This window comes from Taudactylus pleione, unplaced genomic scaffold, assembly GCF_031769625.1.
Source record: "Taudactylus pleione unplaced genomic scaffold, aTauple2 ptg000370l, whole genome shotgun sequence".
In the NCBI taxonomy this organism is placed as follows: Eukaryota; Metazoa; Chordata; class Amphibia; order Anura; family Myobatrachidae; genus Taudactylus; species Taudactylus pleione.
In genome coordinates, this window is record NW_028284771.1 from 5,994,230 (window position 1) to 6,010,361 (window position 16,132).

A 16,132-nucleotide genomic window follows, 5' to 3' on the forward strand; every position below is an offset into this window, starting at 1 on the left:
AAAGGTGAGTGGATAACCAGACGGGGGCATCTCGCATCATAAGACGCAGTTGAACTGACCCTGATGGCCAAGATCAGACTGAGAAATTGCATCTGCTATAGGGCTGGTGCAATCTCTGATGGAGCGTCCAAAGGTGCATCTTAATGCGCACAATAGTGGTCTAGCGCCAAAGCCGAAAGGCGTCTCTGTACGAATCCCATCAGCTGAGGCATTAGCATAAACATGCAGTAGTGCTGCAGCACAAGGTTGCAATATTGTGCACCTTTGAATCAGGAACTATGTCAATAAAAATGATAAATGACAGGTTTCTACATACTGTAGCGGAAAACTAAGTGCTGCTCATTTATGAGGCGCATCCTCTTTAATTTTGGACAAAGACCCCTTAATATAACACCCAGCACACACCAGAGTAGAGACTCCCTTAAATCCTCAGAACCCTTTGCAAACTGAAAGTGTGTCTTGAGAGGAAAAGATACGTGCCATAGTGTCATAGTGCCATAGTGCCATAGTGTCATAGTGCCATAGTGTCATAGTGTCATAGCGCCACATCAGCATCCAACTTCCATTACCCATTTCTATTAAATCATTTCATTTTATTTTTTATCTTAAAATCCTTACTTATGGCTTAAACAAATCATGATTGAGGTAACATTGGGACGGTTACATGAGCCAGTTTAGTGCAGGATTTTATTACATTGATCAACAGAAATGTGTTTTTAAACTGATCTGTTTGATGGAGAAGCACATATGCAGGTGCACCCATTGCCGTTAATAACCAGTTCCCATGTGTAACAGTGCACTGTATAAACAAATGTAAAAAATATTGGAACAGTCAACTTTTCACTGCAGGGCTAGTAGCCTGTATGGGGCTATCCTATAGGGCAGGCCTGGCCAACCTATCTCTCTGAAGCTGTTGTGAAACTGCAAGTCCCAGCATGCTTTACCAGCTGATCAGTAGGAGGGTATGCTGGGACTTGTAATATCACAACATATGGAGAGCCATAGGTTGGCCAGGCCTGCTTTAGGGGAGCAGCCAGGCACTGACCAGACCAGGGGGTTATGGAATAGGTTGTGAGCTGCAGCCACTGTGGGAACTCCTGTGAGTCTTAACGTATTTTTAAAGCAACAATCGTTTTAAAGGCAAAACCAGCTTGCTTTCTGTCAGCTCTGAGTAGATGCAGAATTCAGAATTCGAGTCATGTCCATCCTGTAATTAGAATAATTTCACTTAACAAAATTAAGCAGTTTTCTGCATTCCCCTGCATATGTCGGTGGGAACACCTTCACTCCATCCAACCCTTCTGCCAGTGCAAACGTCTGCTACTCCTCATATGTGCCCATTTTGCTACGCAAATATATGCATCCTGGCAGAAAGGAATCGGTATGTAATACCGGCGGCTCTTTAGTTGCCGTATCAACTACCAACAGCGGCAGCCCGATGGATCGAAATCCCGACTGCTGCAGGTAAGTACCCTAACCCTCTCCTCTCCCTACCCTAACCCTTCCTTAGTGGTACCTAATCCTAACCTCCACCCTAGTGCTTAACCCTAACCTCCTCCTGTTAGTGCCTAAACCTAACCCCCTCTAGTGGTGCCTAACCCCCCCTTTCCCTACCCTAACCCTCCCGGGGGGTGCCTAACTCTAGTCTCCCCGGGGGTCCCTAAACCTAACCCTCCCCACTGCGGCTAAACGCTAAGACACCCAGCTTACCTTCCTTAGGTATGCCAGGTGTCGGGATTTTGTAGTGGGGCTACTGATAGGCGTCGGGATTTCGACGCCTATCTTTAGTCCCATTTCGGGATGTCATTGTCGGGATAGCGCCCGCCGGTATCCTGACTGCATCCTGGCAAAAACAGGCATTTGCATCAGTCAGGCAAATAAGCAGGTAAAATGCTATTTTCGCAGGGGACAAGCCATTTTCTCCCCTTTATCTTCACTACCTACATTTAATGTGGAACATTGATAACATACATTATATGATATACATTCACACATTTCCCTATGCCTCCACATGTAACACTGTATAATATCTTGAGCTACCTATCGCCATCAGCAACCCTGTATCAGTTTCTTGGTTTAAAAGTAGCTTGTAAGCCTTATGGAGAAGGAGATGATACACACAAGATTTCTCCCGGTGACTGTACAGTAATGATTGTTACTCACACGGAACATGCTATGTGACAGAAAGGATTCCAGTCATAGGAATGTCATTATCTGCACTCTTTAGCCACTGATCAATTGCTAGTGCATAGGCTTTGGGTCTCCTGTTCCAGTCTAAATGCCACCTCAGGTTGGAAATTACATTTGTGTAATTACGTCCTAGACTTGCTCTCCAGGCAATAAACTGTTCCTTGTTGTATCGGTGGACAGAGGCAGATACCTCCTTATAGTCTATAATGGAGCGAAGCTTCTTCTCCATAGAGCGGGCGGTCTCAGGAAACAGTACTGCAACATTTCTTAGCTCATCCGGGTCAGCTGCTAAATCTGCAAACATAAAATAGTGAGGGTTATCCATAGGGGATGTATTATAAATCCCAGCTATCGGGATGCCGGCATCTGGATTCTAACCAACGGGATCCCGAGTGCCGGCATCCCGTACCCAACCTATTCATAGATTCTGCATTATACACATATTATTTACATAATGGTCTGGATACCTAGAACCTCATTTACGAAGTGCAGCACAAAATAATTTTTGGTGTTTGCTATGCGGAATCGGCATGATTTACCGGCGGTTGGAATTCCGACAGCGGTTGCCAGACATAGGTGAAAATCCAGATCGTCCCTAAGGTAAGTATAGACTAACCTAATTCCCTCCCCAAACCCTCCTTAGGGGTGCCTAACCCTAACCTTCCCTCCCAGTGCCTAACCCTAATCCCCCCTCTAAGTGCCTAAACCTAACCCCCCCTTCCCTGCCGCCTAAACCTAAGTACCCCGGGGGGGTGCCTACCCCTAAGTCCCCCCCGGGGGTGCCTAACCCTCCCTCCCCTAGCCTAACCCCCTGGGAGCCCTAAACCTAACCCTCTCCCCCTGCGGCTGTCCACGCCCGGCGCCCGGCATCCCTTCGATCGGGCATCTAGATTTAGACGCCTGTCATTTAATCCTCGCCAGGATAAAGCAGTCGGGAAGCCGGCTGTCGGGATTAGGTCCGCCGGCTTCCCTACTGCATAGATGCTATGCACCTCAATTCGTGCACTTGTGTCCAGATTTGTGCTAGCCCCCATGGGTTTGTGGTTGTGGATATGTTTACGGAGGAGCAGGTTTGCACTGGTAAATGAGAAGAGTTGGACTGGGTGAGAGTGTTCTTTACTGAGTGTGGCACAGTGCAAAAATTGTATTGCCTTCTGCAGAGCAAAATGAAAATGACATATTTGGGTGGACGGGGCACATTTTTAAGGACTAGAAGAATTATACTTCTTGCAAAAGTTCTGAGTTGGCAGAGGTGGGAACTTGTCCTATGCTTTTATTTGGACACCTTTTGCACCTACCAGATACATGGAAGTGCAGAAGCATATTTCTGAGAATACTGTGTCCAAACCAAAGGTAATAATGGTTATGTGACACAGGAACACAGATCCGACAACTATAATGAGGGGAGAGATGAATAAGGATATATACAGTATAGGGCTTATTTATCATTAACAGCCCCATTTTGTTGATTAGTACTGTATGATTTATTTTATCACTGCTTATTGTGGCAATAAATTAAATTACTTATCACAAGCAAAAACAATATTGCCAAGGCCGGTGAGCAATACTCAGCTTCTCTGGCGCTTCTGGCCCAGTGCGGTAAGCGTTAACTTACCACTTTACTGGGCCTTACTACTGTGCACGCTGGGAAGTAAAAAAAACAACATACACTGTATTAAAAGTAAAAAAATATATATTTATTTTAACCATTAAAATAAATAATTATACAATTAAATAGTAATGTCATTTATTTAATGATGTAATATGGGAATAGAGCATTTCACAATGCTTTTGTACTGCTATCCTAAAATGATAACAACAGAGCAGGTATGGCTCATTTCACACACAGCGGTTATGTCTGGACAGAAAACAAACGTCATGTTGCTTGTGAAAGTGTGCGGACAAAACTGATGTGTGTGTAATAGCCCTATAGCAGCAATAGTTGCACTGCAGAAATACTGAATGATTAAAATGACAGCTTTTAGGGAAGGCATTTAATTGCTAAAGCCCTGATATACAATAGAGAGTCTCATAACTAGATGAACACTAGGGGGTATCAAGTCTTAGAGAGAGATAAAGTATTAGCCAATCAGCTCCTGTCACCTTACAAGCTGTGTTTGAAAAATGACAGGGGCTGATTGGTTGGTACTTTATCTCTCTCCAAGCTTTGATACATTTCACCCGAGGCCCCAGTCCCAATTCATTATTATGTATCAGAGCTTTAGTGATTAATCTGCCATGCTTGTGACATTATGTTTAGAAAAGAACTTGAGGAACTTGTATTGATTATAAATGTATTGTTTACAGGGTAATGTGATATCAGTGATTACATTAGTTATTAAGCACTGCTCTTACTTACTAAAGCACCAAAATATATTGATGACTATGGGAGAAGTATTTCAAACTTTCTAAAGAGGACAAGTGGAGGTGTTACCCATAGCAAGCAATCAGCTTCTAGCTGTCATTTACCTAGAACATTCTATAAAATTATAGCTATAATCTGATTGGTTGCTATGGGCAACAACGCCACTGGACCGCTTTAGAAGGTTTGATAAAATTCTGTGTCAGTCCTTCAGTGAAAAAAACGCTGCTTTTAAAAGTCAATGTCTTACCTGCCTAATATTTTTTCCAAATATATGTATATATTTATTTATTTTTTTAAATGCATAACATACATCAGAAACATCGATAATCAGCACCATTGCGACCATCTCGACTTTACATTTCCTGGCACTGCTCCGGTCCGCCAGGTATATACAGGGGCAGAGTGGCTCCACATTTTCACGGTGGCTGTAGAGAGGGGCAGCAATCGGATATACTCAGGGGCAGACCGGCTCCTATCATTACATATCCCTGGTGTGGGGTGTCGCTGTGCTGGCTGATCACTGCGTTCAGCAAATCAGCTCAGATAATCTTCCAGCAGTCACCCACAGGGCATTTTTGATTGGTCGCAATAAAATGTGACCATGTCAGGGAAAGCCCAGCCTGGTGTCTGATGTGGACATGTCAGGCAAGTGGTTAAAAGCTAGCATGACATCACTATTATGGTGCAGATTCAAATAACGCGATGTGGCCTGTGCTCTAAATGGGTTGGGTGCAAGATCCCGTTAGTCCAGTTGCCTGTGGTCAGAATACTGACAGCGGAATGCTGACAGTCAGAATCCCGACAGGATTAGATAGGTATCCTAACCCCAACCCCCCCCTAACCCACCTATCCCGCAGCCTAACCCTAACTTCCCCACCCCTGCAGCCTAACCCTAACTTCCCCACCCCTGCAGCCTAACCCTAACCCACCTCCCCTGCAGCCTAACCCTAACCCCTACAGCCATGCAGCCTAACCCTAACCCACCTCCCCTGCAGCCTAACCATAACCCCTACAGCCATGCAGCCTAACCCACCTCCCCTGCAGCCTAAACCTAACCTTCCCCATAGTGCCTAACCCCTAAATCTAACCATACCCCCAGTGGCGTATCTACTGTATAATGGGTGCAGTGTGCAGGGCACATGGGCCCCCGGGTCCAGGGGGCCCCGCACACACTGCACCCATATTTTTTTAAAACTTACCTGTCCGAGATCCCAGGTCGGGTGTCACTGCTGCTCAGAACACCGGAGAAATGGCCGCCGCGCCCATTTTCTGGTGTTCTGCACATGCGCAGTAGACTCCGGGCACTAGAGTGTGCCCGGATTCTACAGAACGCCGGAAAATGGCTGCCGCGGCCATTTTCCAGGAATTCTGCGCATGCGCAGTAGACTCCGGGCACACTCTAGTGTCCGGAGTCCACTAATGCTCCGGTGGCTGGCCAGCCGCATCAGTCGGCTGCCAGCCACCAGGGAGAGAGGAGGGGGACCCGCACGAGGAGTGCACACGGGCCCCCTCCTCTCTTAAAATGCCCATGCCTCCCCCTAACTCTAATACTTATTGTCGACATGTCAGCAAACGGGATTCCAGCACCGGTATGCTGACCGGCGGCATCTTGACTGCCGGGATGCCGACTATATTTCCTCTAAGGAGCAATTATGGTAGAGCTTGTTTCTGCCTGTAGCTTGTCAAGTCGCCAGCAGAAATAAGTGAAGAAGGCTTGTTTTACTGTGCAGTCATTGACTGATACTATACTCATTAAATAGCTGTCACCACTTAAGTCACATAATCATTGAGCCTCCATGTAACCGCACGGCTAAATTAATAGGACAGACAGAGAGGCAGATGTTTTAAAAAGATGTCAAAACAGAAGATATGCAAGAGAAACAAAACAAACACTTTCTGTATTTTAGATTTAAAAGCCTTCACATTTTTTACATTAGGTATTACAGGTATCAAAAAGTGATCACACTGTTAGGATGAATATTGAGGGCTTGCATAAATAAAGTCATATAAGCAAAAGCTATAATAAAGTAAAGTCATAGACAATTAAAAAAAACATCATTGTGAGCAAAGGTATACTATGTAAAATATATGGAAATGTGAAAGCAAAAACAAAAAAAAAACAGTGAACAGTGTACAGAAGATCTACTGGCATAAAACACTGCACAAATAAATGTACTGATAAAAGCTATAGAAAACTAACATAATGAAAACACATGTGTGCAATTACTCCTGCAAATCTATGTCATATGCTGCAATTACATAAACACACAATTACACTGCTGCAATAACATAATTACATTTGTTGCGTTGAAACGGTAATTATATATCACAGGTGAATTGTTACAAAAATAACAAGAATCGAACAAGCATATATCTCTCTATCATTTATGCCGCACTTAGCATAAAGGGGTCAGTAAATGTACGCAGCTTAATATGATGGGTTTACTAATCACCAATGCAAATATAGGTTTCTGATAATTACAATTCTAAATTATTTAAAAAAATCAGAGGAGCTCAAGCAACCTACTTGTATACTATGAATGAAGACTTTACTCTTACATAAAGTGCAGGGGCGTTTTAAGAAATTAATGGGACTGTTCAAGATTAGTGCTTTGGCTCCAGTCCCCTTATTCCAACATCACCGAACCCCCACCCAACAAGCAGAAATAAACAAAATGTTTTGAAAGCCTTGTACAAAACACATACATTTATTCCCCCTTCAGTTTTAAAGTGTTACTTGAATTATTTATTTTAAATGGTGAAAATGAGCTGAACTCCATTATCTCTAACACATGTGGCACTGTGGCCCCACCCCTCACCACCCACAATGCACCTGTCAGCCAATGAGAATGAGGGAGTAGAGCTACTTCTCACCTGTTACAATAAATAATACTGTCTAGTGCAGGGCTGGCACCATGGGGCCCTCTTGACTCCGTGGCACATGTGCACTGCACACTCTGGAGCTGATTCTGAGTCAGAAGATCTCTTTATATGGACACAAATGACAGGCAGGGGCACCGAGAGGGGGGGGAGCGAATACTAATTATCCGGACAAGGGCTTGATGCAGAGGCCCGGCGGGGGCCCAAGTCCGGCACCGCTCCCCCTCCCTCTTAAGTCACAGCAGCCCAGCACACGCTGCTGTTTGCTGGGCTGCACTGGGAGACTGCTTGTGGCTGCTAAAGCGCCCCCATTGGCTGTTCGCTGGGCTGAGGGGCACACAGCGCCCACCTCCCCAGAGCGTGCTGAAATAGGTTTTTTTATTTCTTTTTTTTTCCTAAGAGGGCGAGGCCATGCCTCCCGCGATTAGGCCATGCCCCCTGACACCTGGGCCCGGCGTGGCTCTCGTCGGCCCTGATGGCAGGTATTTACATACAGCGCATGTGCGTATGTGACTTTATGCATTTTTGTGTATGTCTTATTTTGAGTCGGACGGAACTTTGTTATGAAATTGGGCACTTCAGGGAGAAAACGCGCGGCAACAATGCAAGCACACGGAACCACTCTGACTTGTGGGAGTGTCATGGAAGTGTTGTGGGCGTGTATCTATAGCTCTGTACGATTCCGAGTCACCTTTCTCTGAGGGATCGCTTGCGCCTAGCATGGGCCTGGGGCAAGTGCAGATACTGATGATGATGGTTGCGACAGCTGGCGTAAAATGAATCAGCGGCCTGGCTTCCCGCTTGTAGACACATGGGCATTCGCATTAGTTGAATGGAATATTGCATTGGCATTAGGTAGTAAATCAGGCTTCCACAGCTGCCCACAAATACAACTTTGTGTGCGACTCAGAGTCAGCATCTCTGTACCCATTATAAAAAATGCATTTGAGATTAAGGGTCTATTTACTAAGCAGTGTTAGGAGACAGAGTGAAAAGTGATAAGGTGCCAGCCAATCAGCTCCCAACTGTCATTTTTCAAACACAGCCTGTGAGATGACAGTTGGGAGATGATTGGGTGGCACCTTATCACTTTTCACTCTGTCTCCTAACACTGCTTAGTAAATAGGCCCCATAAACTTATTAAAGATAAGTGTTATCAATTAACATTTTGTTGTGGTTGCAAAGCATGTGAAATTAAAAAATATAGGGCCTTATTTATTCAGAGTGACTGGGAAAAAGAAGTTGCACATTTGCTATCTATTCTGAATTGGCGGCAGTCAGATGTGAAAAAAGACTCCCTTCCCTCAACACTGCATAGGTAGCAAATGCACCTCCCTCCCCATGCAAGTAACAGAAGCATATGCACCAGGAATACGATAGGAAGTGTGGCTTGAGTGCGAATACAAGAGATTATAAAAATGACAGCACACAATGCAGACACACAGGGCCTGATTAAGGTTACTGGCCATACCAGGCTAATATACTCGTAGCGCCCCGCCACACAAAAAAACCCATCACCAATGTGTACTTTCAGAGTCCCACCTACTGTAGGCATTTTAGTGACCTATTTACAAAAAAGTTATCATTTCAGGCCCCGCCATAGCCCGTACAAAACAAAAAACATTCCAGAGACCGCCATACAATTCAGCATGCCTCCCAGTGTATACTGTACATGTATACTGTAATATAATAATATATAAGAACATAGTATCTGTCTGTTTGTTCCAAGTTGGCACAAAAACGACTGAAACAATTTTCATGAAAACTGCATCATTTTGTAGTGGAAACTCCTAGAAATGACCTGCACTTTGTTTTATCTCGATTAATGAAGTAAAAACTGAGCAATAACAAAAACAACATTTCTTGACATTATCAATGCAAGAGATATTGTAGGTGTGGTACCATGCGCACGGCCAGTAAGGAGTGGGGGAAGAGGGGCTTGAATAGGACAGGCTACATAGCAGTCTGTATAGCGCTGCTGTTCACATGGGCCACTACCGAGACAGGGCCCATATACAAAGCAATACAACTAGAAAACCTAAACTAAAAAAAAATGTTGGCAGAAGCGATTTCATCGTGGGAAAAGCTGCAGGCAACAGCTATTACAATAAGAAACTGCCATACAAAATAGAGAGCATTCTAGGGAGTGCTGTACAATACAGATCTGTCATATAATACATACATGCTATGCTAGTGACTTACATACAATACACATAACATCCTAGTGTCTTCAGTATAATATATAATTTTTCAGACCACCACACAATGCCATCCCCTCATCATTATTTAACCCCTCCTAAAAAATAATTAACTCCATCTACATCATAATTTCTATGACACATTCCCTGCTTAATAGCAAAAAGTTCCTAACAATACACCTGAGCACAGCCGGCCAGAGAGGGAGCGGACTGTCTGACACTGGAGGAGGTAGAGCCCTGGTTCACACATATGCAATATCCCTGCAGCGAGGCCAGCCTGAAGCGGAGCAGCCTGACACTGGAGGAGGCGTAGCTGGACAGGAGGAAACAGGAGTGACGCCGCGGCCAGCATGGACACACTAGCAGCAGCCATGAAGCAGCCAGGGAAAGCCCAGCTCTGACAACTTAAAAAAAAAGTTACAATTGAAAAACCAATGCCATTTGCTGGTGGCAAGCATCAGAAAGTTGCCAATGAATGGTAAAAAATACTGCCATTGAGAGGAAACAATTGACAGTCTACAAACATTGACCATCGATGTCCATTTCTAAAAGAGCTCTTTACACAGGTTGCCACAGACTGCTGGCCTATCACCGTCCATTGGCTACCAAAAATAAATTGGCCTCATGAAAAGTGTGATAAACTTCCCAAACAACCGTCCTAAGGTCTTCGAAGGAAGTAGGACCTGTAATGGTGTAAAGCAAACTTCAGAGATAGAAGCATTCAAAATGTGTTGGATGTACAGTGTAAACACGGCCAAGAGCTTCTGTTGCTCTGATACCAGGATGACCATCTACAGCAACTCCCTGTTTTCTGCACAGTTAGAAGAAAGAAGTAAATGTTGCGTAATTTGGTATAGTCAGAGGGCTGAGAATGGTGGCAAAGCCTGGTAAAGCTCTCTTCGATAATAAACATTAAGATCATGGCAAAACATGACAACACAAAATGCTTGCTCCGAGGCCCTACCCATATGCCGTGAGGCAGCCACAATGAGCGTCCACCAAAAATTGTGTTTTTAAATTAATTAAAAATTAACAGTAATTAATTTCGATTGAAACATTTTATAGTTGCCTCCGCCATGTTTTAATATGCTCATATGTAAAATGTCAGGATATTCGCTTGTAAACTGTGTATTTGTATAGACAGACAAAAGTACAGAAGGACAAATTTTCACTTTGACATAGTAGAGAAGATAGAAAAGAAAAAATAGTAGGTAAGCTAAATCCTTTTGTAATTCCGTACCTGACCTGTAGAGGGTGAATGTTATGCAAAAATTGTGGTTTTTAATTAATTAAAAAGTAACAGTAATTAATTTATACTATCTCTGGTCAAAAGTATAGTATACAAAATAAACAGTAATGGTTTTTGAGATCTAAAATAATTATGGAGACTCAATGGTGGACGGCTGATGGGGTATCAGAACCTGGGTCGTCCAGGTTGCAGGCAGATGCACTATCTCCAAGCCACCTGTCAGGAATACTTGCCCGATAAGGAAAAGTACCACAATTGTACCTTTATATATATACAACAATAATAATAAAAATACAGATAATAAGGACATTTTTTATATATTCATGTATGACCATATAGGTCTGTATAAATTGGATGACAAGTAGTGTTACCACAATTATTGCTATTATTACCAATGAGCCTTGAATTATTTATCACACTTTGAAAATATGCTTATTATCATTGATCAAATATCAATGTTGTCTGCTTCTAAATATTGTTGCCTCTCTATACCTCTCTTTTCTATAAAAAGTTTTTTGAAAACAATATAAAAATATGAATAAAAAGAAATTAAAGGTGATGTTGAGAAAATAAAATAGAATACTAATAATAATATAAAAAATAAAACAACAGACATCTTATGCGGGATTTGAACCTGGGTCTCCTGGATGCAGAACTGGTGTCTTTAAACTCAGTAATAATATCTTCTGAATGCCAATTATCTTATTATTAGAATACTAAAACAAAATGTATCTGTAAATATATTTTCTATAAGAGTATCCTCAATATCTAGAATTTCTTTATAAGTCTATATAGGTGTTTTGATGTTATATCTTTTTTATACAAAAAAACGGATAAACATATATTAGTGTGCCATACACACACATACAGGTGATCTTGATGAACTTGATCACCATCAGATGATTGGTGGATTCATGTTTAAAAACCTCAACAGGATTACCAGGAGATTCACCCTCTGATGAAACCGCAAGGACTTGCAGCGGAGAAACGCGTAAGGGCTCCTTTACATTTTATCAGCTTGTTCTCTGTTATGCCAAACCGATGAGCAGTCCTGGAACTGACGAGCGGTTCAGCCTAGCACCTGGGATCCATGCATGAGACCATCACAAGCAGCCGACAGAGTTAGAAACAGTCTCGGGAGTGATGCCTTTTACATCTGACTCCAATTGACGGACATAAAGCCGGCCGGTGGTAAGGTATCACCACGGAGACTGATTAATGAGAATCAGTCTCTATTGCATTGTTTGCATGGACAGTGTTGTATACTATTTGGGCTGGTCCACACCACTGAATCTGTATCCAAGAGAATCTTAAAAAGAACACACCAATTACCTGCTATCACTTACCTGGTGTCAGTTGACTCATCGTTACTGAGGGATTATTTCAGTGAGACTGTGCTAGTGTGTGACTTTGAGTCTTATTACATTTGAAGATATTGTTGGCTGCCGAAGTACTTATTTCAATAACTCTGTATCAATACATACAAATGTATGTGAACAAGCCATAGCACTATTTACCTGGATGCTAGTGATTTCTTTGTGGAACTATCTTCACTCAGTACCATACTCCAATCTATGACACAGGAGACACTTTCTGCAGGCGTGATCTCCCGTATCTTCTAAAGAGACATTTACACTGTATTGAACCAGTCTGCAATATATGTTTGTTTTTATTTTATTTTCTTTCTGTGTGTGGTTTTTTATCTCATTTTAGATTTATATGTCTATTTTTATTGTTGTATAATTACATGTAATAAATTGTTTACATAGCGCTCCTTGTCTAGTTTAGTCAGAGTTCTGGAATATACTGTTGGGTCAACAGATATACATACCATTTATCAACATCAGATCCAGATTTTTTTATTTATTGTTGGTTTAAGGTGTTTACTACAGGTATATCACTTTTAGGAGAAGCTTTTTTCATCTGCTTATAAAGAACAATTAATACTGTGCACCTGAATATTATGTGGAAACATATAATTTTTTTGTAAGTGCATAAACTAGCCATTGTGTTAGGATACGCAGCTTGAGCTACCACTGCATGCAATGAAGTTAGCAATTTTTAAGTAAGGTCAGGGCTGCTGTAATTCTGCGTGAGGGACTGATGGTACTCAATGGTACAGATGGTTTCGCTATTTAGCTAAGTATTACGGATGTGTGTAAGGGAATGTGGGCGTCCTTATGTTAGGCTGCGACGGCATTACGATTGCAATCATTAGCATATTATCGCAGTGGAATCCTGATGATCAAAATCCTCCCACAGCCTAACCCTAATACTCACCATCAGGATTCTGACTGTCAGGATTCCAGAGCTGGAGCCGTATTGAGACCGTTGGGATAGTTATTATCGGGATTCTGTCGACATCCACATCTTACTGTTTTTACTGTTGTTCCTAAGATATGTCAATTTGCATTGTATTTTATAATATGTGTACTTACATTGTTACCATGGCTGTTATTCCGGTACACTGGCGATCCCCGGCAGTGCCCAATATTAAGGAATGGTTCTCCAGACTTGAACACTACATGGCCATGGGTGATCTACTTTTGTCTGGGGCAGATACATTGCAGAACTCAACACCAGTTGGGGGCCTTGGCTTTTGTTTAAGGAGCCTGGCACGTCTGCTGCCCTGCATAGTAGTGGCCAGTGACAGCATCTTTACTACTGTATTATTTTGTGGATTTGTCTCAGATGGATTCTCCTACTCTTCTCCTTTCCTTGCCCTGTCCCAATATTTCTTCTCTCTCGCTACCAGACGCAATACTGGTCCCAGCCCAGTTACCAGTCGCATTACTGGTTCCAGCCCGGTTTACATATGCAATACCGGTCCCAGCCCAGATTCTGAATTCTTTCCTTATGTCTCTGCTGAAACCACTAATTTTGAACAGTTTCCACTGAACTCTCCCCAAGGCTCCCAAAGTTCAAACTCAACTAGGAGTTGAAAACAGAGTTGAAAGAATTGTGGATTCTCGATTTCTCCATCGTCATCCCCAGTACCTATGTGACTGGAAAGGGCCAAAAGAACGAGGTGGGTCAACTCCTCTGATGAACATGTCCCTTATCTGATCTGTTCATTCCATGCCAAATTCCCTCAAAAGCCCAATAGATGCCTGAGGCCACCCGTAAGAGGAGGGGTTCTGTCATGCTCCTGAGTTTCAAACCCCCGATACTTAACCCTGCACATTCTCTCCCAGCTGGCGATGAGGTCCCCTGATGTCCGCTGGTCCCTGCTGACTCTTACAGCATGCAACTTTTCCCCACAATGCAAATATTTAAGCTCACTGCTGATCCTGTCTACAGGAATATACTAATGAAGCACAAGGGAGAACAAAAATGATACAAAGGTATGTAATGTTGGTTGTACTTTGATGTATATAGCAACATCAGGAAAACATTTCAAATGAAAATAAAGTGAATACACGTGAAAACGTGATAAAAATATATTTTAAATCAATTGTGTGTCCTTTGTTTCCTTTATTTATAAAATAGTGTGTAATTTGTGTGTTTATAAATAACTTAGATAATGTGAAGGGGCTCATACTTTTTGTGACTGATTGCTGCAATTCCCAGATCCCCTGATACCTGGTATGAGCATCGGGGAAAGCCAACATGTTGATTAGGATTGGCAAATCAGGGAATATTAACAAGCAGAATATTCCTGATTCCCAGATGGTTCTCCGATCATCGATGCTCATGGATCGGCGTCAGGGAATTCCTACTCTTATGTTTGGGCCCCTTTAGAAAAAGCAAAAGTTAATATTAATTCACTGTGTGTCAGTGTTTTGAATTTCAGTCAATCCTCTTGGTAATTATTGATATATTCAGAATTATGTAAATTTGTACTGTAATAATTACACAATTATTCCCATAATTATCAGCTGAAGCATATATAATTCCCAGGTTGGGCTTACACAGTAGTGTTTCAATTTTTAGATAAGTAATCATCCGGATGTAATTAGTTACCCATCAAGTTGTTATAGAAAACATACAGAGGAAAAATATTAGACAAATGTCAATCCTCTGAATTAAATGTTTATAGTGAGATAGCTATTGTTAGCTTGAGATGTATTAATCATCTAGATGTCAGTATACAGCATACAGAGGAGAATATGTGACTAACGTCACTCTAAGATGTTATCCTAATATAACCAGCTGTATTAAGCTCTCGAAAAAAAAGAGTAGATTTTATTGATAGTTTTGTTTATATGATATTGTTCAGTGCATACAGCAGTCATATAAGAGTAATAATAACATGTTGTTACTATGGGGCTAATTCAGCAGTGCACGCAAGTGCATTGCTGAACGCAGATTCCCGATTATCAGGAATCTGCATGTGCGCAGGACCCATTCTGAGAGTGTGCAGAATGGGTCCTGCTAACACACACGCTAGCCCTTGAATGACTCTGCCTGCCCATCGCAGTGCTGGGATCGCAACTGCTGCATTTACAGTACATGATTGCAAAGATCGCATTGCAAAGCTTCCTGCGTGCAGCTTTTCAATTGCGATTCTTGCTGAATCAGGCCCTATCATACATATTCAGCAATAAAAATGATCTTGATAGTAAAGTATCTCATTTATATAAAACAGTTGTAACAGCACAGAGTTTTATGTTTGTTACTCTGTTCCGAAGCATGTATAGAACAGACACAGGGCCTGATTCAGAGCTGGACGCTATTTGCGCTCGCTCGTCCAGAAAAAGGGGCTGGCTATTTAAATTGACCGTTCGCTCTTTGCGGTTTGTTGACGCCTCTATGTCTGAACGAGCGAACAAAACATGCGGACGTTTTTTTGTAAAAAACGCCCCCCTGGCCGCTCGCATCCTACGTCATCTCCGCTATTTATTAGATTAATCGAGTACATCGAAGGGCGTCTGAACTGCTCGCAGTGCTTGTGGTTGGATTTTCCTACCGCAATCATGCGAACAGTTCAGGCTAAGAGACAACCAAGTGACGTGGTCGATGACGCTGCTTTGTTAATTATGCACACCCTTCAAACGCCCGTTTTGACCTTTTGGCACGCCTGCGTTCGGTTCTCCACTCCCCGTTTTCAAACACCTTCCCCTGTTACCACCCACAAACGCCTCATCCTGTCACTCAAATTAGCAGGCATTCGCTATTTTGCGAGCACACGTTTTCCGACCGCTCTGACTGGTTCGCGCATGCGTACTAAAACCTATACGCATGCGCATATGTGCGAACATCGCTCGGTGCGAACGAGCGGCCGCTTACGAGCGGCTCTGAATCAGGCCC

The 16,132-nt window shown here is 42.7% G+C and overlaps 1 protein-coding gene across 4 annotated transcripts in view; it reads right to left on the reverse strand.

Moving 5' to 3' along the window:
* Positions 1–619: 619 nt before the first annotated feature.
* ARSK (arylsulfatase family member K) overlaps positions 620–16,132 on the reverse strand; it is a 105,388-nt gene continuing 89,875 nt past the window's right edge. For all 4 annotated transcript variants that reach the window (XM_088444676.1, XM_088444678.1, XM_088444677.1 and 1 more), the window contains one exon: positions 620–2,484. In XM_088444676.1, the coding sequence (XP_088300802.1) occupies positions 2,174–2,484 (311 nt within the window). In that variant the 3' untranslated portion in view covers positions 620–2,173. The remainder of the gene's footprint in view (positions 2,485–16,132) is intronic.